The sequence below is a fragment of the Balearica regulorum genome, chromosome 23 (genome assembly GCF_011004875.1).
Source record: "Balearica regulorum gibbericeps isolate bBalReg1 chromosome 23, bBalReg1.pri, whole genome shotgun sequence".
Taxonomy (NCBI): Eukaryota; Metazoa; Chordata; class Aves; order Gruiformes; family Gruidae; genus Balearica; species Balearica regulorum.
The window spans coordinates 4,478,590-4,506,057 of record NC_046206.1 but is presented as its reverse complement, the minus strand read 5'-3'; the positions used below and the strand labels follow the sequence as shown (position 1 = coordinate 4,506,057).

Below are 27,468 nucleotides of genomic sequence, written 5' to 3'. Positions count from 1 at the left end.
ATGTGTTAGCTCCTGCTGTATGGAGTGGAGGGCATCATGCCTACCCACTCTTGCCTCTGGATTTGTCCAGTGAAACAGCTAGGACAAAGAAATCCAGATTTATATTTAAATATAAATAAATTAAATTGAAAAATGTCAAATGTTGATTACCTTCATTTATATGTGTGTTTATATATATTTGTATGTATGTACCTATATATAGGTGTGTGTATATGTATAACTGGAATAAGTAAGTGATCTCTGCCTATCTCTTAGCACTTGCCGTGTCTGTGTCTGAGATAGCCCACGCTTTCTCTAGGCAGCAAGAATTATCACAAGAAGCCTTGCCCCGGCGGCTATTACTGCCCTCCTCTAGCATCTGCCCCTCAGCCCTGTCCCCCGGGGACCCACGGGAGCAGCAGCTTTGCAAAGCATATAGAGGATTGCCAGGCCTGCCCTGCTGGCACCTTCAATCACCTTCCTGCTCAGGCTGCCTGCTTCCCCTGTGGCAGTTCTTCTTCCTCTCAGCCTGGTGAGTTGCTGTTTCTGAGTGAAACTTCCACCTCTGTGAAGAGAAAGACTAAAAGGAAATCACCTAGAAATGTGATTCGCCGGCGTGGCTTCACGACAGACCACAAGCCCTGGGATCCTTACGATGCTGTGTGTGCTACCAATGCCCAGCTGCTCTTCCTCTGTCCCACCCAGAAGGAAGATTCAATTTGCAAAACTGTCTGATTTTTCTCTTACGCTCTGTTAGTCAAGGGGGATTCGATCTCATCTCCTTGAAAAGAAGGAAGAGATGAGCAGCCCTACTAATTCTTGCTCTGTCATTGCTTTGAAAGCAGCAGAGTTTCACCAAGAGTGCCCTGAACTGGGGAACTTGCATTAAGTGTAGGTGTGCTTTTGATCCAAAATTGGGCACTGTAAACATGTCTAGCTTGGGCTGTGGTAAAGTGGGAAAAGGCTAGAAAACTGGAAGGTAGGTGGCTATAAACACAGTAGAGAGGGCATATGCCTCAATGTATGTGCAGCACTGTACTAGCATTTCAAATCAAGTGGATTTGAGAGTGTTGAGGAACAAGAGAGGGGCTTGGCAGCCTTAGGTGCTTACCCTATCCAGTGACTTAACCTACAAATTAATGGAGTGCTTGTCAAAATGCCGCTGCTGCAAATGACCAGCTGGGCCTTTCTGTATCTCTTGTTAAATGGACACTTCAGGAGATGGTCTAATGATTGTGTTGGTGGAGCAAAGGCCAGGCTGCTCCAGCTGGCTTTACTGTTGGCTGAGCTCTGCTGGGCTAGTTGGGCAGCAGACTCCAGGAGTGTCACTAAAATGAGCAGTGTGACTTGGTCAAAGAGTATTCAACACAGGAACTGCTCCTTTTCAGAAAGCACAATTTTTATGAACTATATTCCCTACCCTGATGACCACTCTAAATCCAGGCTCCTCTCTAAGGTGCTGCCAGCTGTACCTGCCACGGGCTGAACCGGGCTTTCCAGCAGTCGGATGCCTCCTGTATCTGCCAGGCGGGTTACGTTTACTATGATGAGAGAGGCAAGAAAGACCCTGACGGCAACAGCGATCAGGACTGCCGACCTCAGGTAAAGTTTGGCTTCAAAACAAAGTTGTTGTGTGACATACAGGAGAAGGAAAGTAGTTCAGTGCTTTAGGCCCTGTCTCAGGGTGTGTACGTGCGTGCAATCTGAGCTCAGTTCTCTGGGCTTCTGCAGACACAACCAAGTCCTTCAGCTGCTTTGAGACCCTCAACCCTTCTTTGTAGGATAATGGCATTGTTGTCTTTACCAGATTGTGAAGCAAAATTTGTTAGGGCTGGAGGCAAAAGATACTTCCACGTTATGGCAGTGGGGAGCAGCCAAGCATCTCAGATGACAGATGCAGGAATTGAAGCCTCCATATCGTTACTATAGAGCTCTTCATTAGACCTGCTTGAGGAATTTGGATGGGAAGTCAAATTGCTGTGATTTTTCCTGCACTTTCCAAGTTGTCTTTTAACAGCCCTTGCTGGATTATCTTTATGTTGAATGTCAGCAGTGTGAGTGGGGGAGGAAAAGAATTTTAGGGATACTGCATATCGGTTGAAGTGCAAGAGTTTGTCTGGTTTCACATATTAGTTGAGTGTTGCTCTTCCAGGTGGATGAGCTCTGCGCTCCTGGAGAGGTCCGTCTAGCATCTACGCGCCAGTGTGTTTCTCCTGAGCGATATGACTGCTCTCCTTCTTGTGGGCCTGCAGGTGGAGAGATTAATGCAGAGCTGGGCATGTAAGTCTCAGCCCAGCCTCTCATTAAGAGGCACTTCACAATTAGTTCTGACTGGCTGAGTTACTGATCCCATGAGGTCATTCCAGGGTAGAGCTGTGGGAGGTGTTTTTGAGAAACTTTCCATTCCGGGAGTTCTTTTCTGTGAAGATACTGGCCTTCAGTCCTCATTCATTGGCCTCATTCCTCTACCTGGAGGGTATGCCTGTGTTTTCAACATTACCTAGTGATTTTGTATGCTTGGGTGGAGACACCAGAATGAACAGAGTGACAAGGTGAGGGTGGACAGAGCTCACAGTTTCTGAGGTAGACCTTTTCCACGTACCTCAGGTCGAGCCCCCCCTAAAGTAGATGATCACTCTATTACATTTAGACCAGAACTGAGGGAACTGGTCCTCATTCCCCACCCACCTTTTAATGCTGACCAAAACATTGAAGCTAGTCCTTGTCATATGATACTACTTTTTTCTCTTTGTGAATGAATTTCTGTATTGCAAAATCTCCTCCAATTTCTGGATTGCAAAGAAATCTAGTGTGTTAAAATTAGACTTTGTTGCTTTCAAGCATTTTCTTAAAGCAGAACTTTGGGGAGGGATGCCTAATGCTGTGGTACAGGACTGAAGCTGATCTCTATAGAGACCAAGAGAGGGCTGTTAGAGAGTGGGGTATAACATTTTGCCTTTCACATGCATTGAACTGCAGACACAGTACTGGATGAGATGGACTGTGAGTTTGCTTTATGCTATTTTCCATGGATATACAGTAGGCCCACTCATTGTATAGACTGTAAGATGCTGGGGCTATCCTGACCATCAGTATGTTGTAGCTGTTTGCTCAGGGATCGTAAGTGACCACGACTTTTTGTCTGCTTTATAGATGTCACTGCAAGCAGTATGTCTCTGCTGAGGAGCTCTGTGACCAACTGTGTTTGCTGAGAGCCCCATGGATCTCCTTGGGATTTGGCATCAATAGAGAGCTGCTTCTGAGGATGAATGAAGGAGAAGTGAGGGTAAGTATGGAGTGGAGGAATGCTTTCTCAGCATGCAAGTCTGGAGAGAGCCCTTACAGATTACAGTTAGGTAAAGGGACTCTGGGGGTTGAGGTTACTGAAGGGTATGAAGCTGTGAGCAGAGAGGAGGAGGAGAGGCTCAGTATGTCTCATTACCCAGAGTACTGATCAGGCAGGAGGTTGGTACATTACTGAGAAATGACGGTTCCTGAATGATGGGGAAAAATCCTCACTAGAGCAGTCTTGTACAGCTGAAGGTAAGGTTAGTCAGAAACCAGGGTCTGAATCCAGGGTTGATTGTATCAGTGATCAGTGTTCCCCTCTGCTTTTAATAGGAAGTGGCAAACGTTCTGGGCCCAGATGAACATGTGCAGAAAAGCCAGCGGGTGCATTTGGTTCTGTTTAGTCCCAGTGGAGTGCTAGGTTTCATTGTCTCCAGCACAGATGTTCTGGATGCATTTCTCACGGGTAAGGCTTGAGAGCCCCTGAGAGTGAACGTAAGTTCCAGCCAGACCAAGCCATTCATTTCCTTGCAAGTTGGCACAGCAAGCGGACAGCAAGTTGGCACAGAGGGAATTTATTGTCAGACACTTCCAAACTATTTACAAAGTAGGGAGAGATCTCATTCTGTCTGGGAGTAAACAATGGGGACCTGCACTGGCTGCACAGTTAGCTCCCTGGGAACGGGTCAAATAAAGATTGTAGGATAATTTTGGCCTTCCAAGGAACTAGAAGGAAACTCCATTTGGAGGCAGATTTGTTGGCAAGTGTGCACTGGCTCCTGATTGCAGTCGCTCCTCATTTGTGGTAGTGTGACTGAGAGCAGAATTTGGCATTGTGAGCTGTAATTGCCCACAGATACAAAAGAAATTGTTCTTCAGTGCCAAGGGTTAGGTGTTTTCACATGCTGCTCATTTTGTGGAATTCATTCTGTTTTCTTCTGTTGCCTGTGGCAGGAGATTTTTCATCAGATCAGTTGCTGCAGAAAGGTCGTCGAGTCCAGAGGACTACCTCCAAAGATATTCATGCCTTGCCCCTCATTCCTAACCCAGTAGTATGTCTGGAAGCAGGAGACGCGATCCTTTTCCAGCTTAGCATCAGTTCCCACAGTGAGTGTTGCTGAGTCAGTGTGCTCTTTGCAGATTTATGTGTCCAGCCCTCTTTAGCGCAATGACTGCACGTTTGGTAGTACTGTATGTACGAGCGCATTCCTTCACCTCCCTGTCTCTGTTGCACTCAAGGTATTCCAGAACTTTAGGCTCCGCCAGTGACTTAGCTGGTGGTTTTTACTTTTTGACTGGATTTCTGTAGGAGAGAGACAAAATTTTTCCCCTGTTAGAAAGCGTAGGTCTTTGTTGGGCAGTAGAAATGCAGTTACATAGTTCTTTGCCAGACCATTGTCAGCTATCGTAACTGAAGAGGGTCAGAGTTGCTGACACTGTGCTGAACTGTTCCCAGATCGTGCATCCAGCCATTACCCTGTTTATCAGAAGCAGCATCTATATAACAGCAACCCAAGCTGGGATTTTGGACCCTTCCGAAGGCTACACCACCTCATCCAGGAGACTCACCTCAACATCTCCTGGTAATATCTGGTGTGATTAATAGTGCATGTGTTATGGGCATGACTTTGAGTGAGTCTTGCACAAAATCAGTAGGTCCTTGGCAGCGAGCAGTATGTGAAAATGCCAAAGTTTGTTGTGTTTAAGTCCACGTATTTAATCTTCATCACAGCTGGAGGCTAAAGGAAGGTTGGATCAACCAGTGCCTGCCTGCCTTCTCCCTTTTAGGTTTGCCCATGTTTTCCTGGAGTCTGGGACGTATGTTTTCAGGGATAAGACCATTCAGGAACACTTCCTGATTGTGACTGTGAATGAAGCAAATGTGGGCTGTGACCCCAGAAATGTGTCCTTCCAGCCCTCTTCTCTGTTCCAGCTGGCCAGACATGGGGTCTTGAAGCAACAGGATCTGAACTTAGCTCCTAACTGGGCTGCTATCACAGGTACAGCCAAAACACTGTGATGCCTACCTTGAACCTTGATGCTTAGCCACGACCTTTCTTGTACCTCTTTGGGTGTGTTTAAACAAGCATTTTGTTTGGAAACACCATCAAACCACTGGCTTTGTCAGTTTTAATCCCTTTCTCCTGTGGAGCTTCTCTTCCCAAAGTTCACTGCTCTCTAGCCAAGAACCTGCCTGTGTAGGAGCTCAAGGGGGGAGAGAGGGAAGGAGCAGTTGTGTTTCTCCCCACACCCTGCTTGAAGAATTCAAGTAATTGAGGGCTTTGTTTTCCTTGGCATGAAAGCAGAAAGTGCCAGTGTGTTTCCGTGAAAAACTAAGCTGAAATTAAATGCACCATTTAAAAGTTCACTAAAGGCTAAACACAAGGGCAATTAAGGTCTTTCCTCAAAGCTCTACCTCTGTGTAAGTGCTGTGCACATACCAGTCCCTTGTCCATCAGTGAGAGGACAGTAAAGCAAGAGAGGAAAGTGTGGCTTGCAAGCGTGATCCTTGGTTCTGTCACATTCAGCTACCAGTGCTGAAAACATTTTTCCTCCTTGCTTGCATGTGCCAGATCAGCAAGGGGAGAAGCAGAAGCCCACGTAGTGAACATGAAAGTTGCTAAATGTTGCTTTGGTGTGGGAGGGAGAGTGTTTAGTAAAGTGTAAAAGGGAGACTGTGCTATTGATACATGCTGCTTCCTGTGTTTCTAACTTCTTGTCATCTCTCTTGGCTTCCCCAGCGGTCCTCTTTGTTCTGGGCTTCCTAACTGTGATGCTGACAACCCTGGCTATAGTGCTTCAGCCTGCTGTCCCCACCATTAGCCCCCTCAAGAGCTGGAAGCCACGATGGAGAAGCCTGGGCGAGCCACACGTCCCACCAGAGTACATCCTCCTTAAAGACAGGTAAGCCACCTTTGCATGGTGTAGGTATTAGGAGCTCAGACCTTGATAGTACAAAAGCATGTCCTATTGCATTTACTGACTCCCTCAGTCCCTGATGCTGGACTCCTTGCCGGCTTTAGAGTACGCTGAATTTCTAGCTGCACAGGGAGTTTCTTGGTATTACCCAGGAGTTCCCCATAAGTATTCCATCTCTCTTCCAGTGTAGCGTAGAGAAGACACACAGCTCTGTTGTGTCTTCTGCACAGAGTACTATTACCTGAGTTACCTGGCCTAGGCTTCCCCTGCATGTTTTGACTTCAAAATCTAGACGAGAAACCTATCCTTCTGCTTGAACTAGGCTGGTGATACTGCAGTATCTGATTTTACTGAGGAGAACGAGATGCTCTTCACTCTCTTCTGTCATTCCCTCTAGCCTTCAGTTCTATCAGACGGTGGGTCCTCATGCTTCTGGAGAAGATGCTGGCTTTGGAGAGAAAGGAGCTACATATAATGCAGGTGAAGTGCTGTGCCAACCCCAGATGTTCTCCCGTTGGTTTCTTTCCACCTACTCTCCGTTCTGTTGTCTTCTGTTAACTCCCTAGTACGCTATTTTGATACTTACCCAGAAATTTGTGCACGCACATGAGGTCACACAGGCATTTTGACTGCTATGCACTCACATGTTTGCACACATTTACACCCCACACGCACAGATTTCCATTCTAGGTTCATTTGATCTTTTCAGTTGGGGAGTGTAACCTCCTGTTACTGGGGTCAACTAGTGTTTTCTTCCTTAAGAGTTAGGAGAGTAGGTGACCAGCCTTGAAAAGTCCTTTAAACCAACAGTGGGGTCAAATGACTACTGGAGAAAATAAAGATCTTTAAAAATATTGTCTTGGGTTCTCTTCTTGGTCATTCCATTCTCTGAAGGCACTCATGGGCCTTGTTTGCCTTCTGGGGATGACTTCATCTTGGGAGTTTCAAGATGTTCACAGGGTACAGCAAGTCCAGAGCCCAGCAGATGGCACCATCTAGTGATGCTGAGAACAGCTTACAGAGAAGTAGCATCCTGATGGTTTACTGGACAAGTTAGGAGTTGGTAGTAACGCTCTATCATCCTCCCCCTCACTAAGGAACGAGACTTTCTCGTACATCTCTTGCCTCAACCATTTTCCTTCTCCACAGTACACAAAATGCTGTTGCCTCCTATGGACAGGCAGTGCCCCTTCTGGGAAATAAATTAGTAGACTTCTGGCCGGTGGTTAAGTGTGAGACATACCTTGTGTTTCAGAAGACCGTTTTGCACTGCGAGTTCTGGAGGACTTCAGTGTTCGCACCCTGTACGATAAGCTGGAAGATCAGAATTTGCACCTGGCATCTCAGCTGGCAAAGCACAGGAGGGATGTGTTGGTGTTTTACAACGGAATCAGCCAGCAGGTTCAAAATCTCACGGTTAGTGTGAAGAAACAACTGAGGGAAGGGAGCCTTGGAACTGTGAAATTTGTAAGATAAATGGTTCTGCTGAAGTGGCAGTTTACTGAGGGATAGGTTTTACTCCTTTTGGTACCTTATTCTGGCATAAAATAGTTTTGCTCATCACTGTTTTGATATGAAAGACAGAATGTGGAATGGGTGGATTGTGAGGCTTTCAGAGTATAATACTGCTGCTTTCTGGAAACAGGACATGGTGCAAGCACTGGACTCTGAAGGCCTGAAAATCTTCACCAGGCAAAGGATTTGCGGTCATAAACCTGCAGACAGCAGCGGGGCAGCAGTGGGTGTTGAACAATGCGATGAACACTGTAGCAACAACTTTCAAGCAGGTGGGAGAACGAGAGTGCAGAGCAAGAGGGAAGCAGAGCGTAGGGGTGGCATCAGTGGTGCAGTTAAAAAAGGGCATGGCTCACACATGAGATGGGATCCCACAAGATCATGTCTTCCCATGTTGTTGTTCTGTAACAGCTGACAGCCTGTCTTCATGTGAGTTCAGTCAGAAGACAGGTCTGTCAGCTTAGGAAGCACAGAGTTCTTTGGAAATGTTACAGAATGAGGTATCTTAAAACCATATAGTGGAATTTCCAAAGAAAGGTTCATGCTTTTGGTTTTGCTCTGGAGATAAGTATAGTCCTTCACGTGGTTCTGTAGAAATCCATTTAAATTGCTTGTCGGGTTCATTAGGTGCTCCATGGCAAGAGGCAACAGAGTTAATGAAAACTCTGGAAATGCTGCTTGGGAATGCTCTGTACAAGAACGTAGCTGTGAAACAAGAGATGGAGCAGAAGGTCCAAGGACAGGATGTGGTGGCAGTTGTACCCTCACTGGGCAGCCTGGCCAGTGAAAATAAATCAGAAGTAGTGGAAGGGCAGGTGAGTTGCAGGTGTCTGTTGTTGGGCCATCTCTCACCTTTCTAGTGAGAGAAAAACCTTGCTAGTTTTTCCACTTGCCTATTTCCTTTAACTCTTGGACCCTTTTTATCCTGCAGGATCATGAGTTGCCTCAGCAATATGAGCTCTTCAGTAGGAAAGATGCTTTTTTCAGCTTCCCTGGACATGAAGAACATGGTAAGGGTAGTGACTTGTGAGTGCCGTGAGTACTTTTCAGAGATCACAGTAGAAGGCTGATTCAGTGAAGTCTAGGTTAAGAAACAGTATTTATGTTTGCTAACAAAGCAAACATATAATTACTTTTTCCCATTTATGCTATTTCTTACTTTCACATAAATTTTTTTGTTGAGGTGGACAACTGAAATTTCTCCAGTTCAAGAAAGCCTCTTCTGCCTCCTCTATTCCTCTGTAAGAGGGAAGTCAAGGAACTTTTGTTCCCACAGACACTTTACACCTATATATTAAGTGACCACAAGAGATTGAGTGTCATTATACTAATTAAATGCTAATGTGGGGATGTCAGGAAAAATCTGTATCATCAGTTCCATGATCCTCACAGCCTCTTGGTAGGCATTCTCTCTGCTCAATACCATATTACCTTGTGACAGCATGTATGTTGTAGTCATCCAGCCATGAAGAGACTCCTCTTCTTTAGGCTTAAAAGTGTCCCTGGTTTTTTTCATCATGTTTAGATCTCCAGTTGGCTTATCTGACCGAGTTGGAGGTGGAGGCCCTGATAGCAGCTTCTCCACTTGCCAAGACTCTGTGTGAGATCAAGCAAGCTTTGGTGAATCTGCAGCAACCTTCAGACCTTGTTAATCCAGGTAACAAAACTATTGCAGTTCCTGTTTCCCTATAGTGGACAGGATGTAAGATTACAAAATGGGGGAAGAGAAGTTGTCTCTCATCCTCGGTAAAACACATGCACAAATGTCTGCTTTTGAGCTGCAGGTCAGTAAAAAGTCACCAGAAGGTCAATAAGGAGACCAAAGTGTTTGACTAATTTACATGTGTAGACTTGTTTCCTTCTTTCTCTCAGCAAGTACTTACACAAACAGAGCATTTTTGATTCTTGCAAATTCATTTGTTAGAGCTTTTCTCTTCATCACAAAAGGTTTCTGGGGGAAATGTTGTAATACAGCCAAGATTTGTAATCTCAGGGAGCAATTTACCAGTAAGAGCATAAGGTGGCTGGTTCTCTTCATGTGCACTTGTTTATAGCAGTAAACAAACAAAGAGTTAAAAGAAGCAGGATGTCTTCTGAACTGAATGTTTTCCTCAAGCTGTTGCTGAATTTTTAGACTGTAATGCTTAGAGTTTGAAATTATTAATGTGTGGTTTTGGAGTAATTAGGGGTGGATCATTTGCATTATTTTGAAATTCAGATACAGTGAGCTTTGTAAAGACCTGAATATGCTATCAACATGCACTATGCAGCTTGCCACGTACTCTGGAGTCACTGAATCTGTATAACACTGGCAGTAGATCCTGTCCTGTTGGACTAGGCTGCCTTAGTGGTGGCATAGCAGTCCCTTGATGCTGTCCACTGAATTTGCACTCTGCTTTTGTTTTGAATTTCTGTAACAGACAGCAAACATCAAACAAGCATGGGGAGCTCAGACCTCTTTTGAGCTGCGGGATTCTTGGGCTACAAAAAGGGATGAAGCTCTGCTACTGGAAATAAAGAGGAGCTGCATTGCTGGGAGGATTGAAGAGACAGAAGAACTAGTTCGTCTTCTGCAAAGTAAAATAGCCACCAGCTCATTTTCTTGAGGAACCTAGCTGATCCTTGGCAATGGCTAAAGGTGGATTATGGGAGAGTGTGTGTGTCTCTGGACAGAGCTGCAGTACCTGAAGTATCAGAATAGATATGTATTTAGAGATGTACTTGGTCAAATATGTAATGAAGAACCCCTTTTCTGTTTGCTTAACCTGGTTGAAATACTTTCACACTTGCCTTGGATTATCAAGAATTTGTAGGCTTGAGAAGGAAGCTGATGTTCTTGACATTGTTTGCTACTTTTATAGTTTCATTGTTAAGTCAGTAGAGCAGAAAAGATGTGAGGCATTAAGAGCTCCTACTTGCCGATGCATTCTGTATAGTCTTTCTGATCTCTGATACGAAGGGTATTTGTGAGGGTTTTTCAAGTATACTTTAAAGCCATCCTTCTAAGCCTTGCCCAGCATCTTTATTTTGCCTGTGCATGTTTTCAATATAGTCCTGTTGATCTCAGTAAAGTCTGCTGGCAGAGACCTTGAAGGTTTCTAGAGATGTGATTTTTGAGCAAAGGGTACACTTAAGCTATTCCCTGTAGTGGTGAGTACAGGGATCAGTGTAGCTGCTGGTGTCCAGTGCTATGGGAGCCTGATCTTTAAATGGAAAATATCCTTCCTACCATTATTATTCTTTTGCTCCGTCTGTATGATGCCAAGAGAGCCTGGCTGTGAAGCGCGCTTTGCTTCTGTGGAACAGGAACGGAATCAGAACACCTGCTCCATCTCTTCCTGCGCAATATTCCTTATCTCCATGTGAACTGCATCAACGTAAAATTTTCTTGACTGTAAGCCAGCACAGTACCTTGGCAATCCCCACAGGTAGGCTTCAGCCAGCTGGCTCCAACGGCAAAGCCTGTTCTCTTCTCATTGCAATATTTACTGAATTGCTTGTATGTGAAGAGCTTCGTGAATCCACTCCTTCCTGGTTCCTACACACAAACCTGTGTTTGCTGCTTCTGCTTTTGCATAACCATAGTGGCTATTAAGAGAGTGAGACTTCAGTGCCCAGCAGCCAAGACAGAAGCTCTCAGGTTTTGCTTCCACTAACTGGTGTCTCTGGTGGATCCAGAGGAACTGCAAGGTCTTTTGCCCTCCTCTGCTTATTTTGGTTGTTCCATGTTTTCTGAGCTTGCTCCCAGAAACAAGTGGTTTGTTTTGATTCCTTTGCAGCTTCACTTTGGGAGAACTTAGGAACTTACTGACACTTTGAAGGGATTTTCCAAAACCAGGAGGATTTTAGGAAGCAAAACATGTACCTACAGGCAAACAGTACAAAACACCTGTAGGCCGCTCTGTTTGTTCTAGAATATAGTAGTGAAAAAACTGTCATTGCTCTCCTCATTGCTTTCTTTTTTAGGTTATGAGCAGATATGTTTATAACAGTACTACATGGAGGTAAACGTCTTCAGTGATTGCTGTCCCTGTAATATCCACAGGGAAACACAGTACCCAGACAGGTGATAAAGTTATCTCTGTGACTTGTGGTTCCAGGTTATATTTGTAAAAGGCAGGGTGGAAGGCAGTAGTAAATAAAATTAGGTGTTTTTTTTAATTATTTTAACAGTTTTCCAATGAAAACAATTTTTTGTTTTAGATCAAAACAGAGATATGCATATGGAATTTTCCTAGAAGTTTTCTTTTTTCCCCACTGTGGTTTTCTTAACAAGTACACTTCAGTTTTAAGTAAACATAACATTTCAAAATGATTTGGGTCTTTTTTTTCCCACACAACCAAAGAGTATCAATGAAAAGACCAGAGTTTCACACAGTGTTTCTGTTCGTGCTCTGTTAATGGTTGGAAAGGGAAGAACAAATAAAAAGAGGAGTGGTGCACCCATTGTTTTTGTTCTACTTCTTAAGTATTTAATGTTGGTAGCTCTTTTTCTAGTGGTCTATGGAATCTTCTGGAAGTTTAGCACTGTCTGGAGTAGCTGTGAAGTCCCCTTACATTCAGAAGGGGGCCATTTTCCTGAGACCGCTGATAAGAGCGATCAAGTGCAGGGTCACTTTATTTGGAATTTGGAGAAGGGTCACAGGGCTGTTGGTTTTTCTTCGGTTGCTTTGACTTATGCCTCTCTTAACAGAAAATGAAAAGGCCCTTTGCAACATTCAGTGTAAAGTTCAGCTTCTCTTGGAGAGCATCAAATGCTGCTGTGGCTGTGAGAAGGAAGGTATGGTTGAGTTCCCTGAAAAGGAACTCTTTGGTTTATGGCTGTGTGTGGCTTTGAGTTATGAAATGAGCTGGGTAGTTTCAGCTCATTCTGTCTTCCAGTGTGAAACTGTCATCAAGCCTCCCAGTGTGTTCACAAAGCCAGACAATGTTCCTGATGGTGTTTGTCACAGTTACTAAGGCTGCCCTGGGCTGTGCTCATTATCTGGTTAATCCTTGCCTCTTATGCGTACACAGCTAGATACAGTGCTTTTAAGTGCTCTTAGAAAAAAAAAGGTCCAATGGAAATGTTTAATGAAAATGTCCATCTGAAGAAAATGTCCAATGAGGATTTCATTACTATGTCAACACAATGAAATGTGCTAACAACCCAGATCTACTGGTGGATTCTTCGCAGGTTCTCACACTCCGTCCTTGAATACAGTCATGTTAATTAAGCCTCTCAAATTGCCACTGAAGAACATAACCGTAATGGCTGTCCACTGAATTCTCCTAGACCATAGCAAGTGCAGTGTATTATCCCGCAGCAAAAGAGGTTTGCATCGAGTTGGACGGCCTAGTTTTTGCCTTGACTACAAGCATATGCATCAATGTAACTTGGCTGGCTGACCATTAGGATGAGAGGCAGATAATTATTTTGAGATATAGTCCTGAATCACAGTACGCAACTAAAATGCACCCAGACTTTGGGCCGTTTTTCAGCTGTGTGTTACCTTGAGTTTAGTTGCCATAGCTCTTAGTAGCTTCCTGACCTGGATGACTGCGTGTTGCAGGTGAAATTGAACTGACAGATGAGAATGACCAGGTGAAGAATTTGCTCCAGAACCAGGACCACTACACACCACAGCTCCTGAGTGAGAGAGTTTTGTGTACTACTCAAAGTCACATGTATGTAAATTTGCAAATTTCTGTATTGGAGATGCTTTTATTTTCCTTTGCAGCTAAAGAAATTCCCCCCCACAGGTAAAGATTGAAAGTTAAAGAGGATTTTCATTCTGGATTCCCAGCTTGAGCCTCTGAGCATCCTTAGCTCCACTCAGAGACAATAGGACCTAATGATGTTGAACATTTAGTGAAGACAGAGCTAAGACACCAGAAATTGGACACTGAAATTAAGGCTGCTTTTGAAAATTGTCTAGTGGAAGTCAGGATTGCCTCTGTGTAGGACAGAGATTTCCTCCTGATAGTCCCAGTTCTACCTCCAGGAACCAGGGTTTTCTTTCGAAAGTTTCTGGTTTTAATACCGTGCTTTTATCCCTCACAGGACATGAAGGTTCCCAAGAAGCTTTTTTTACACCACTGCTGAAAGATCACACCATTGTCCCTCCAAAGTTCCTGGGCAGGTAGCCTGAAGTAGATGTTTCTATGATCTTGTTCTCAAACATGAGTCAAGAGAATATGATATTAGTTGTACTCCTAGGGGAGGAATCAAAGCCTGAAGTAAAGAAGAAGGGTTTTAATTTATAGTCAAAATGGGAAATCTTTACTTTCAGAACTAAAAACCTAAAGCTAAGTAAAGAAGAAAATGCGTGTTAATATCTTCCTATTGTGCGTGAAGTACTGGACTTGTAAATGACATAGTGTGTACCACAGAAGTACAAGAATTACATTTGATCTTCTCTTATCAGCTGCTTTTTTCTCTTCTCTCTGCAGCTAAATTGGGGAAGTGAGAAGATTCAAAAGTGTCACCTACCAGAGCGAAGTCCAGAAAATATGGCAAACAAGCAATCTCGCTTTTTGAAATTCTGTCCAAAGAAGGTGAGCCCTGACCTGAATGAAATTAATACTTACACTTTCTTTGGGTCCCCAGCACCTATCCATGAGCGCATTGTGTTTCTACTGGAGGTAAAAGGAGTCATGCACCACAGGGCAACATGAATTAAACTGTGGATTCTGCTTCCAAAGAAACTGGGAAACCGGCAAATGGAAGGAGTTGCTTGCTACTGAGTTTTGGAGACTATACTTGTTGGTTTATTCCTGGATGAAACACTTAATTTGTTGGTTGTTTCCAGAAACCTGAAATAGGAAATGCCCCATTTCTATGAGAATAGTCTCACTGAGATAGTTCATCAGTGAATCAGTTTGAAGCCAGGTACATGTTCAATAACTTTGCCAAATGAAGCCTTGCTCCTTGCAGACGCTGGGCTTGCATAGTGAATCACAGAAATTGGCAGAAGGACAAGCTGCAGCCCCAGGTTAGTTCATCTTTAACTCAGTAGGTTTATTTCTGGAATTGCTGAAGTATTCAATTAACAAGTCCTTAGTACTTTTATGTCAGCTTTTATTTGACCAGCTTCTATAAATAACTTTATAACTCCTCAGGTGGGTCATATCTCCACGGGATAGACTCTGTCTGTCTTTTACATACCTGTTGAATCAGCAGCACAATGAGAAACATATTAAAACTGCATATAAAAATTTAGATAATCTTGCAAAAGCTATAGATGAATAATTCTTCTTCAAGGTTCCTCTTAAAAAAAAAAAAAAAAGGCTGTAAAACCTAATCAGTGCGAACATAACTTCTGTATATTTAACATCTATCTTTTCCATTAAATTGAAGGAGGACATATGAGGTTATAGAGACACCATATTCCTCTGCTTCAAGTCCATTCAGTGTAACACTTGTTCTATGTGTGTCATTTGTCCTGACCTATGTTGATGTATACTTGAAATCCAGCAGGTAGCATCTCTTTTCTGTGAGATTTGCAGAAGTACTAAGACATGTAATACTTTAAAGATACAGGAGCGGTCACCATAGATCACATTACTGACTCGCTGTGTTGTTGATTGCAGTTGCAAAAGACGTGAAGCAATGGAGCTGCAAAATGAGATGGTGCTGATACTTGGGAAGTGCAAAAGTGGTGTCTGCTTTGGGTTGGTAGAGATCTAAAATTTGTTGGGACGCAGCGTTTTTGTAAGGTAGCATCAGAAATAACAGTTACTTCACTGGGAAGTCTCTGTTTTCTCTTGAACTTACAGAATTCAGTCTTGCAAGAAGTCTGAGAAAATGAAAATTGGATGAAGCGAATAGTTACTGCTGCTAGCTTTTCCTGGGAAAGAAAACAGATAACCCTGAAAGAGTAGCAGATAGACAAGATGACTTCATAAATTAAGCTGGACAAAATCTTGTCTTAAATAAGTCAGGTGTCCAGTCATTAGAAGAACTGGAAGAAACTGAGGAAGAGGAAACTTGTTTTTCCTCATTACCTTGTACTGACTGGCAGTATTAGACCTGGAAAAAGGGGGACCTGCAAAATTCACTTACATCTATCAAAAGCAACAGGCATTGATTCCCAATCTCCCCCTCACCCATCTGTCAGCCAGTGTAAGTTCTGACAAATCAATGCCCAAAATAGCAGAAAATATGCACTGTTCTCTGTGACAAATCTGCTGCAGCCCATCACTCCTACACCTTTGAGCGACGAAGCAAACAACTCTATATTTTGTAGTTCTAAAACCATACCAAGTGGTATGGTAAGAATACCTGTGCTATTCTTACTGGGAGAAGAGCCACTAATAAGCCTATTTCTTGGAGCAAATTTGCAAAGCCAAACATAGATAAAGTAATGAACCTGGCATTAAGAAAGCTGGTAGTTTCCAGGTGCCCGACTCTTACTAAATTCTACTGGAGAGCCATTGTGCGTAGGTCTGACAGGTTGGCCTTTGTAAATGGTGCCAGGGGAGGTACTAGCTGATAACTGGGTTGTGGTCAACAAGGAAGTCAACATGCTGTGTAGGTTGAAGGCCTCTTGTAACGCTGGATGTTGAGGCCAGTCGCTTTTTGGCAGGTGTAAGAAACCATGTTTTCAAAAGCAGCTTGCCTGAAGCACCAAGCTCTTGAGGATTCACAGACTGAGCTATACCACAATGTTAGAAGGCAGGAAAGGTGAATTACCAGTGTCCTACGTGTAGATCATGGGCTAACAGCTTTTTGGAAGAGGGACAGGTAATGACTGTGCTCACAAATGATACCAGGGGAGAGATCAGAGGAAAAAAGTGGATATTTGTGGTTTGGATTTACATTACAACACTGCTGCAGAAGTTAGAAATTTGAACTATAAAAACACATGGTTCTCTCCTATTATTTGCTACTGTGCAGTTGGATTTACTCCACTTACATGAAATTTTGATATTTTGCTATAAATGAGGTCAGGACCTATGGGGTTTTTTTGGTCTTGTCAGAGAAGCCAGTGTTAATTTTTTTCTCTTCTAGCAAAAGAAATGTTGTACACTAGGCAAACAGTCCTTGAACTCTCTCCTGGAGAAATAATTTTAAATTTAAGACGTAAGTGTTATTTGATCCGTAGTAAGTCCATCGGCAAATGTCCCCCATCAATGATTTACCACCCTAAGGAGTTTTCCTGCAGTGTATTTACCTGTGCTTTGTAAGTCAGCAGTAACTAAGAACGAGGAAGACTTTGTAGTGTTATAAATCCTTTGCTTACCTTGGCTTCTCCACCCTCTCTTAGCAAAGTGCAGTTCCAAAACTCTTAGCTAAGCTCAGAAAGGAAGTATTCACGCAGCAGAATTACTCCCCTCGGGTTTTATACTTTTGTGAACTTTTTTTTCTTCCCACCTGCCATGTTCACCTTCTGGACTGGGAGGAAATTTGAGACTGGGTTGTGTAGATCCTGGACTCAAGGAGAAACTCACCTTGTGGAAGAGTTTAATCTCAGCAACAAGCAAGCTGGATCCAGCTGCAATCTGGACAGGAGGCTGTGCAGCCAAGCGGTTACTTCCCCTTGGAGTTACTGTTCGTGCTTCGTTGGGTGGTGCTGAGGGGGAGCAGGGAGCAGTTCTCCTGCACCCCGGCTGACCTGCCCTGGCGTGTACCCTGTAAAGAAAGCTCAGCTAGAGCTGGCTAGCTGGGAACTGGGAGATCTGTCTTGGGAACATTCTGTCTGTTCGGGATGTAATAAACTTTCCTCCAAAGTAGCTCATAGCTGGCTATTCCAGACAGAAATATAGAGTAATTCAAGCCTAATCTAGCAGAGCTGATTTGAGCCCTCTGGGAATTTAAAGCAAAATTAATTTAAGCCGCAATGAAGAGAATAGACTGGTTCTAGCCTGGGCTGTGCTGCTCCCAGCATGGCAAAGGAATGGAGCGAGTTAAGACAGAGAAAACCCAACACATTCCCCAGAATGACTGACCTGGATGCCTGAATTGAAATACCAATACAACAGCATTGTGCTTCTGACCTCACGTGAGGACTTGCATATGTAAATAGGGAAGTTGCTACAAGTAGCTGCTTTCTCTGGTTCTGCTGGTAAATGATTTGGGGTAAATCTGTTCATGTTTGTGCTTTGGGAATCTTTTGAACCTTGGTGGAAAGTTGGAGCTGAGGTTGTTTGGAGTATTAGCCTAGGTTTATGCTCTCCTTTCTCCACAACTGTTTTTTAGATAAAAGGAGCCAGCTGACAGCATTACATCAGCTTGCTTCTCCAAATCTTGGAGGAATTCAGGTCTTCGATTCTAGAAAGCATATGGACCTCCTTAGATGAAACGCCCAGTGCAGAGTAATACTGTAAGTTAGCAGCCTCTCCACCAGCACATCCAATGAATATTTGTGTGACAGTATGTTAACTTTCAGAACTAATAAAAAGGCTGATTTTGAGCCCTTTTAGATCACAGGCACCTTACTTATGTACCTGGAAGAAACAGATCAATTTTCCTGGGATAAAATCCCTGTCTGGACTTCAGTTATTGTCTGTTACAATCTCATAGGACATTACATTTGAAATGTACTTTCCCCTTAAGTCATTCTTTTGGGGTGACTTTATTTTCTGTGGGGAAAAAACCCCACCAAAATAAAACCCTGCATGGGGGGGAAAAGAAGGTCTTCATGGATAGGAGGTTTGGTTTACTAGGGACAGTGAAGATGGTCAGACAAAGTGATCAAATTGAATCCAGGAGAAGTTACTAAATTGCTGCAATTTAGGAGCTGGCACGTGGAGACTGGAATGGTCTGAGAGAATATCGTTGAAATGTCTTTTTTGGGCTGTCTGCGTATTCTGTTGTTTAAAGTAATAATGTGACTCTCCTGCTAGCACTTGTTGTGACCAGGGGAGTTTTTGCAAAAGCTTTTGCTGTCTCCAGGTTGTTTTCTGGAGGTTTTATTGTGATCTTTGTCATCTGTTGCTCTGTACTTCTTGGCCCAGCTTTGGCTGTTGCCCTTGTTCAGGGTTGCATGGTCTTGCCCTTACATTTCTTGTCTTGATAAGACAGTACTGAAATTCTGAAATTCTCCTCTCACAAACCAGCCTTTTTTTTTCTTTAAGAAAGGAGAAGGCTGCAGGGAACTACTGCTGTAGGCATCTTTAAAATTAAAAATAGCTGTATGTGTATTTTTCTTCCTCTGTCACGTAACTGTAGTGCTTCTGCATGGCTGCTTCTTCCTCCCAGTCTTCCCTGCAGGCAGGTAGCAGAACCAAGCTCAAATTCAGATGCAAAGCACTGCTGTGAGTGGTATCTGAACTTTAACTCTCCCCACTCCCCGACTCTTTGGCACCACTTTTGCCCCCAGAAGTAAAGGTAGCTTCTTCAGGCTATTGGGCTTTCTGCTTTGGGGGAATTTCCTACTCTTTGTCTTGTGGATCTTATCTACCCTCTTACTCAACAAACTCTGGTTTTTATTTGTGCAGAACTTCTGATACACTGCTGAGCTGTTTCACATAGTCCATTCATTCAGCACAACTTTGCATTCTTCCCTCTGTCTATCTTTCTCCCCGTCTTTAGTGCTACAGTGACTCTGCTAAGTGCAATTCTACGCTTTGTTTAGGATTCACAGATCAGGACTGTTCCCGTTTAAGTGCACACTCTTTGATTTGCAGACCACTCAGAGTGCCAGGGAAGTCACCGAGATTTTGACTTAATGCCTGGAAAACAGGCCTAGAGACCAGGTGAAATATACCAGGAATTCTACTGGAAGTAAATTTACTCACATGATAAATGATAGTGTTAATGGGATTTTTATCAGCAGTGAATCATTCAGAGAGGTTACAGAAGGATAACTCAATTCTCTCCTTTCTTTAATTTTCATACATCTCCCCACAGTTCATGTCACTTGCCATGTGTTCGTGTCTCCCTCTGTTGTTCTGTATTTTCCTAATTCAGATCTGCTTTTCAGCTTCTTACTGTAGTTATCTTAATTTCTGAGTGATTCTTTCTGGTGTTTAAAATCTGTGAATCATTACTATCAGTTCAGTGTGATAAAACTGATGTTCCTTATTCTCTCCCTAAGGCTCTGATTGTAATATAGGAGGCAGATAGTGAAGTGTCACATACTTACGTGAGCCATTTTGCTTCGTTTACTTCCCCGCTTCACGTACAGTCTTCGTGTCCGCCAGCTGTAGCTGTGAAGGATTCTTCTATGCTTCTGGAACTTCACCTCTGCTGACTCAGCCAGCGTGACAGGGAGGGATCAGAGAGATGTCAAGCCTGGGGCAGCAGTAGTATGTGTAGGTGAGAGGATCTGCTGGTACCAGCACAGAAGAGAGAGCACAACCTATCTGCAAATGCAGTCTCTGCTCCTTCCTTGCTGGCACCAGCGCATTCTCCTTACTCAGGTTCAGGCTGGTGCCGGCATTTTCTTCCCCCCCCCCCCCCTTTTTTTTTTCTTTTTTTTCCTTTTTTTTTTTCTTTCCCCCCCCCCTTTTTTTTTGTTTCACATAAAATCATTTCTTTTTCTACATAGTTAAAACAAAGGTCACACGAGCAGAGGGACACCTGTTAGTGGGAGCCTTTTCAAAGGCATGGCTTTGAGCTGTGTCCCCATTCTGTCCGTGGCACAGAAAGGCTAGAAGGCACAATTACATGGGAGTCTTTCAGTATGCTGTTGCTGTTGACCAGTGTATTATTGAGACCAGCCTGCCTCACATAATGCAGACTTAACAGAAGGGCAATGTTTCTAGGGCAAAGAACAGCTAAGGGAGAGATTCTTAAGGAAAGGAGAGAAGTTTCTTATCTAGAAAATTAATTCTTGTTTGGAACTGTATTTTCCTTTCAGCCAGGGACTGTTCTAGGTGTTCAGATCTTTTCACAAAGATAGATAGGGTGTATTTCCTTCCTGTTCAATCACTTGTGCAGCAGCCTGATCCTGTAAATCCTTTGTTCAAGTAGGTATTGTGGCCATGCAAGATTTTCAAAACTCTGCTGTGCAATTTTTTTGCCACCAAACTGCAGATCTGTGGCAGAACTTCATGGTTTTCAGGTATCTTCTTGAATTCACAAAATAGCATACAGTGATGCTTCATGCAAGGCCAAGCAGAAATTCTAGAGGAATGTGGCCATGGAAGCTTTAGTGCTACCTATGAAGGAAAATTGGAATAGTTTCTGAGAGTGTAAAGCAAACTGATGTACTGGTCTAAATAAGGCCAGCAGCAGAGGTTGTTGAAGCGCTGTGTGTAGGTATCAGCTGCTCCATTGGAAAGCCTGATCTAGGGTGGTGAAGCAGTCTTACAGAGCTTCAGACCTGGCAGACTGACAGCATAGGAATTTCTGCTTCAGTGGCTAGGCTTGTACAGAACAATGTGGTTTTTCTTGTAGCTGCATACCCCAAAAAGTTGTCTTGTTTTCCAGTTTTACGAGAGTGGTGGCTGGAGAAGTATGGAGACTATGTAGGGCTGGAACAGTAGGACAGAGCAAAAGTGCTGTATGACCGAAGAATTCATGGGTTTGGAAAATAAATAATGCAATGCAATCATTTCCAATATTTTTATTGTGAAGATACTTTCATGTTAGGACATTTCTTGCCTGCTGACAGTAGGTGACTGGTAAAGTACCCTTTGCTTTTCCCATTGAGATTGGAATGAGATTGGGCCAAATTGTTGTTCAACTAACAGTGTGGTTCCATTACAATGTACAAAAAGGCTATTTGCAGACTCTTGGGGTGAAATTGGAAGGAACAGAGGCTCAGCAATAGTTGAGTTGTGTCTGAGGCTTCAAGTCCACGCTATCTGTATCATAGTTGTTATAAAATCACTATTTTTCTTTGTGTTTAAAAAAGGATTGGTTAAGTTGAACAGACCTCAGGTACCATGACAGCACATGGATTTTTCAACTTTCAAGGGAGAGATTTCATAGTTGTCAGAAACGCTTCATTCAGCAGAGAAATCTGTTACCATTTTTAGTGGGTTTTTTATCTTTTCTGCCTATTTTACACCTAATTACATGTCCTGAAGAATATTTATCATGTTCATCTTTGTTCATACTGGATATAAAAGCCTATCTTTCTTCAGTTAATAGCCTGGATGTTTTAGGAGTATAAAATACTGAAATGTATCTGTTCCAAAGCATGTGTATTTAGCAAAAACAGATCACTGAGAAACTTGCCTGTGTGTGGAGGTGGCACACAGCAGCTGCGTACCCTCTCGTCAGCAGGCATTGGGCACAGCTGTGCAGGGCCATTTTCTCCTGCTGTACGTCTGAGTAGGCAAGGAATATTTGCCCGTGATGTCGAAGTTGTGCTTTTTGAGCTGCATTTGTGGTAAGTCCTCAGGCAGGACTTGGGGGGTTTGGGGAGGACCAGTGGCAGAGCTCCTGTGGTGAGCTAAGGCTGCGCTTCACCTCAGGGAGGGCCTGGTGAGGGACCGGCTGTGGTTCCTGTCAGCCTGGGGCCCTTGTTTCTGTGCCTACCCCCAAATGCAGGGAAAAATGGCCTTTACCCATGACTAACACCAGCTGTGGGCAGCCACCAAGCAGCTGCACCCGTGGGGATCCTGGGATCAGGATATTTTCCTTGGAAGAGCTGTGGCTTTGCCAGGCTCCCCAGTGGCTCAGCTCCTGGAGGTGGGGGTACCTTGCTGTTCTTAAACCTTTAGCAGTTATGTTTTTAAGCTTGCTTTCACAGAGATCTTGTTGGAGGTCTTGTCATCATCCTGGCTTTCAAGAAGCAGAACAATGCTTTCTCTTGTTTGTTTTAGATTTTTGCTTGAAATTTGTACAAAACACAGGACAGAAGAAATCAGTCTTCTAGTCTTTTCAGAAAGAATGGTGGCCTGTTGCAATTCATTTTCCAATTAAAGTGGCATTAGTTGACAAACATAGTGGTGTTTTAGAGTAGGTTGTTAAATAAAAAACATAGCAAACCCCCCCAAATTGTTTAGAACCACTTTGCTATGCGGGTCTGCTAGAAAATTCATGTTTGTCCTTCAATCCAACATACTGCATTGCTCTGACTGGGCTAGTGGGCTTTCTGTTTGAAATTCCTAGCAAAACACTAGAAACACTTTAGCAGCACCAAACCAGCTAAAGTTGATTCCACTTGAGCTTTGTTTCCTAAATAGCATGCTTAGTAATGTGAGCATTTAAATGGTGCCAAATGAGTTTTGAAGATAGCATCTCGCAGGTAACAAATGGTAGCTCATGTTGCTGTGGTGATTATGGTTAATCCAGAGAATCTGCTAGGTAGAGAAGTGCTGGAGGTAAACATCTTTCAGTCTAGCATTTCTGTGTTTATCTGGCTTTCATTTATGGCCTCAAATTTTGCACCTTCAAATTAAAACTCTTCTTTCAGCAGAAAAATAAACTGCACTTCACAGTGTGGAGTTGATGGAAAGTCTCAGCGAGAAACTGAGTGTCATTATGAATGCAAACTACATTGTGCTTTCTGGTGCTGTTACCTGGAATTAGATGGATTGAGTGATTATGGGGTGTGCAGCGCTGCCAGAAAATATCTGCTCCCGGGGGGTCTTTCACATTGGTGGGTCTGGACTAGTTTTTCAGTCATTGAAAAATAACGTTTTGGAAAAAGTTCGTGAACTGACCTAGTTAAAGCAGGTGTAATAAGGCATGACTTAGAAGAGGGTGTTTTTCCTCTATGAAAATCTCTAGTATCAGAAGAAATTAATGCAGCCAGCTTAACAATGACTTAGCGATTTTGTCAGAGGATGGGGCTGGAACAACTCATTGGGGTCTCTGTAAATCAGGATGCCCTAGATTGTGTAATGCTAAGGAAATTTCTGAGACTATGTCAAGGCCCAAGAGTGGCACCATAATAATGCTCTCTAAGTGCAATGTTGTCTCTTGGCTTACATAGGTGTTATGTGATTTTACTGTGCTGCATCACAGATCTGCAGTAGGGCCCTGGAGAATTTGTTACCCCCATGAGCAGCCAGCCCAGCATTCTTTGTGTGGTGGTGCACCAGCAGTAATCTCTTGAATTACAGGAATAAATGAACTGTGAGTTGGGTGTGTCTTTCTAGCATCGTTGTGATCATTTCTATTTTCAGTAAGTGTTGATACTGTAGTGAGAACAGCAGTTGTCTGCAAATGTTTGTGGGAGAAGATTAATTTCTGTGTTTTCCTCCTTCTTCTTCTAGTAGAGCTACACATGAGCCAGCAGTGTCATGGTGTCTGCTGAAGAGGTTCTTTGCGCTAGAAGTGGTGCTGCCAGAAAAGGTAATAAGAACAATTTTCACTGTGTAATTTAGCTACAGTTTTTGTTCCAAATGTGAAGCCTGCCTATGAGTTAATAACAGTGAAGGCACTCTCCACCTCATAGGAATACAAGTCTTCACTGTACCCCTCCAGTCTTCACTGAAATCTCAACATCGTAAGCTCTCTCAAACAGTTCTTCAGCTCTTGCATCATATTACATAGTTAAAAATGTAATACTGAGAGTTCCTAGTTGTTAATCATTTTGAAGGGAATGTACGTATAGACATCACTGAAAAGGCTACCTACTACACTTAGATATTACAGGTGTCTCTTCTGCTATTGCCAAATCAGTTTTGTATTTGAGTATAAGGAAAAATTCAGACCTGCCACACATAAGAACTTTAGCTTTTACACAGTTACGGTGGAAGGTAGGTATTACTATTTGTTACTGTCTTGAAACGTGACTAACCTCAAGATAAAATGCTGGTAACCCTGCCTTGTTCAAAATCTGTGTGTTAGGAAGTATGATACAAAATCCTACTGTCTAACTATAGTATGAAGTCTTGTTATGGATAAACTTTTGAGCAACATACTACCAGGGCCAGAACACAGACCTCACAACAGAGAAACTAGTACAATTTGCCTGCCTACGTAGGTTTTACATACTGCATTGCACAGCAGTTTTTGCCACCTTTGAATTCTCCCTTTCTCCTTTGCTGTGGAGTAGCACTTTGCCTTAAGCCACCTCTCCCTTTTCATCTTGCTTGCCTCTTGACCAGAATGCAGGAATTCTCTAGTAACATAGCAGGTAAAAGGGGAAAGGTGTTAGGGTTTTTTGGAGGTGGGAGGGTGAGATGGTGAGAGCTAGTTTAAACTAGAGAAAACTGTGCAAAGAAGCTGTTTTTGAAAGAAGCTAAAGGAGGTAAAGGAAAGCTGTGAAGTTCAGTGTAATCAGTAGGGACATCTGACCTGTCTAGTCTGGCTGAGGCTGGAGCAAGAAAGCACAGTTTTGTGTTAAAGACAGATTTCTCAGTTTATGAGCTAGTAAATTAACTCTTGGCATGCTTACAACATAGTTATAGGCAGAAAAGAAACAGCCTGCTTGAAGGAATATTAACTTACAGTTCAAAATCTGCTTCTCTGCTTTGCATATCTTGAGTTATTGCTACTTACTTGACTGAGGGAGAGCAGTGCTTATTCCTGTTGAGGCTGCAGAACTGACTAAAGGAAGTTACAAGTAAAAACTGAGTGGAGGAATTGTGTTTTCTTTTTGGTTTAGTACTGAGCACAGAAGTATTTCTTGTCATCCATGGCTATGGTCCCTACATGTTTCCTCACCCTCAAATGATAATAATAATGATAATGATGGTACGCCTGTAGTGCTAAGAAACCTACACAAGGTGGAAGGCTCCTTGCTGTAAAGACCGTGCAAGGCTAAATGAAAAACCAGTACATAGACCTGACCAGGAAAGTAAATTATCTTCCTTCCCAACTATGCTATAGTTTGCCAGCTCAGTTTTTCCAGTTCTGGATCATAGTGTGTGTATTCTGCCCAAATTTGGAATTTAACTGAATGTTTATAACATTTTTTTATTTGGGAGCCACTAGAACATGAAGATGCCGTGCCATGGTGAATACCTTTAACCTGTTCACAAATAGGGTACAAAACAGATTAAATTGAATAAATGATGCAGCACTACGTGCAAGAACTGATGTGTGATATTGCCACTTAAAAGCCCATTGTGAGATTGGAGGGAAGACGGCTGTGTGTGTATTTGAGTTGCTTCAGTTTGAACTGGGTTGTACCACCTTTACACTTTTCCTTGTGAATAGACTTAACATTGTTTGATGGGTGCAGCAGTGTTCTCTGACTTTATTGGGTTAAATGAGGCCCGTCTCTGAGGGTAGTTTCACATTCGCGTGCATCAGATACCATAATCTCATGCCTTAGTTAGATGTTGATGGAGGATGGTTTTACTGAACCGGGAGGTCATACCTGCTGTTTCCCGCACGTGCTGTTACACAATGAGCTGTCTTGGCCCATGCAGTAATTCCCAGATTTACTAGTTCTAACAAACATTAGACATGCCAGTGAGCAAATGTAGGATTCATTCTTTCCATGCCTATGGCCTTTTTGTCCGTTTTGGCTTAATGGTTTTGAGATCTTTTGTAATACTGGAAAGTGTCTTAGATTTGGAAACAGTGAATCTGTCTTTAGGCATTCATGGGCTTTGCCCTTCTTGGAAATGATGTTAATCTTTTGATTTCTTAACTTGTCTTTTCAGTTGCTCTGATTTGGACTTTCTGCTCAGGCATTGATACAGTAAAACAGATTGCAAAGTACATCTTGTCCTCTCAAAGAAAATGTTGCTGTGGTGGAGTCACAGGCAGCCAAATTATAGAGTGGTTAGGTTGCATACTACTCTTCACCTCTGCAGAGGGCTTTGAACTAAAGCGACATTTGAAATGCAAAGGACCATTTGTTGGCAACTCTTGTTAAAAGCAAAACTAACCCTACAGGTACAAGAGCAAACTATTTCAGAATTATTTGCTGGTTTTGAGGTTTTTGCTCCAGACCATCAGCTGCCTTTGGTTGGTTGGGTTTTTTTGCTGTTACTGATCTTCTAGGTGGCTTTTTTTCCCTAAAATGATTATACATGCAGGAAATATGACGCTGCAATTCCTCCCCACTCACTTTTGCACAGGGACGTGGAGACATACGTTTGCTAGGTTTCCAGATATGCTATGACAGAATTCTTTTGCTCTTCTCTCAGGAGCATATGTTGATGCTAAAATGGATGCATCACATCCATCTTTTAAGTTTTCCTCTCAAAACTACTTTTTTTTTCCCCTCCTCTGCTGTTGAGTTTTCTCCAACTTGCATTACTTTGTTTCCTCCTGATTTCTTTGTTTGACTCTTCTTCAAGCCAAGGACAAGAGTAATGTTCCTAGAAAAACAACGAAGCAGCTGAATTAGCTTCCAGTGTCAGAGCTGTAACACTGTCATTTGGCCTTGAGATCCTGGAAAATTCCTGGTCTGAAGCTCTGTGGTTTTGTCAGTTTTGTTTCCTGTGTTGTGAGATTCTGAGATTCTGTGTGTACAATTTCATGAATATGTTTTTGTTTTACATTAGCAGCAAAGTGGTATGTTGACTGTGAATGTAGTCAGAGGTGCTGAGGTACTCCCAGTAACAGAGGGAGGCCAGAAACAAAACTGCAGGGGCTGACAGTGTTTAGAGATAGTACTTTTCTGTTCATCCAGAGGGAAGTGTTTATGAGGTGATAACTACCAGAAGCTAGAGCACAACAAGAGAAATTTCTGTTTGTAAGAATTTGTTGTAGATTTGGTCTTCCATGGGAGAAAATAGACTCGTTACTCTCTAGATGGTTTTGCAGAGCAGCCACTGCGTTTCTCAGAGCTTTTAGAGTCTTGCATGTTCTATGAGTGAACAACCTGTCCAGTTACCTTGCCCACAAGTTTTTTCAAGGAAATGTATTTTGTTTTTGAAGTAAACCAAAAGTAGCTATATTCTTTCCTGGTTCTGTGCAGTTACTGCCCCCACATTGTGCAAAACCTGCTCCCCTTTTCTTTCCTCTTCCCGTCTATATTT

General features: G+C 43.0%; 1 protein-coding gene across 1 annotated transcript in view; it reads left to right on the top strand.

Annotated features, from left to right (window-relative positions):
- Positions 1-27,468, top strand: part of LOC142604879 (uncharacterized) — a 106,353-nt gene that overhangs the window by 36,365 nt on the left and 42,520 nt on the right. Inside the window, exons 58-76 of the mRNA XM_075774337.1 lie at positions 299-511; positions 1,436-1,581; positions 2,132-2,259; positions 3,133-3,265; positions 3,601-3,733; positions 4,222-4,374; positions 4,724-4,850; positions 5,056-5,267; positions 6,009-6,171; positions 6,584-6,666; positions 7,442-7,602; positions 7,832-7,973; positions 8,329-8,516; positions 8,633-8,711; positions 9,227-9,358; positions 12,395-12,481; positions 13,254-13,334; positions 14,134-14,238; positions 23,800-23,878. Coding sequence (XP_075630452.1) covers positions 299-511; positions 1,436-1,581; positions 2,132-2,259; positions 3,133-3,265; positions 3,601-3,733; positions 4,222-4,374; positions 4,724-4,850; positions 5,056-5,267; positions 6,009-6,171; positions 6,584-6,666; positions 7,442-7,602; positions 7,832-7,973; positions 8,329-8,516; positions 8,633-8,711; positions 9,227-9,358; positions 12,395-12,481; positions 13,254-13,334; positions 14,134-14,150 — 2,378 coding nt within the window. The 3' untranslated portion in view covers positions 14,151-14,238; positions 23,800-23,878. The remainder of the gene's footprint in view (positions 1-298; positions 512-1,435; positions 1,582-2,131; positions 2,260-3,132; positions 3,266-3,600; positions 3,734-4,221; positions 4,375-4,723; positions 4,851-5,055; positions 5,268-6,008; positions 6,172-6,583; positions 6,667-7,441; positions 7,603-7,831; positions 7,974-8,328; positions 8,517-8,632; positions 8,712-9,226; positions 9,359-12,394; positions 12,482-13,253; positions 13,335-14,133; positions 14,239-23,799; positions 23,879-27,468) is intronic.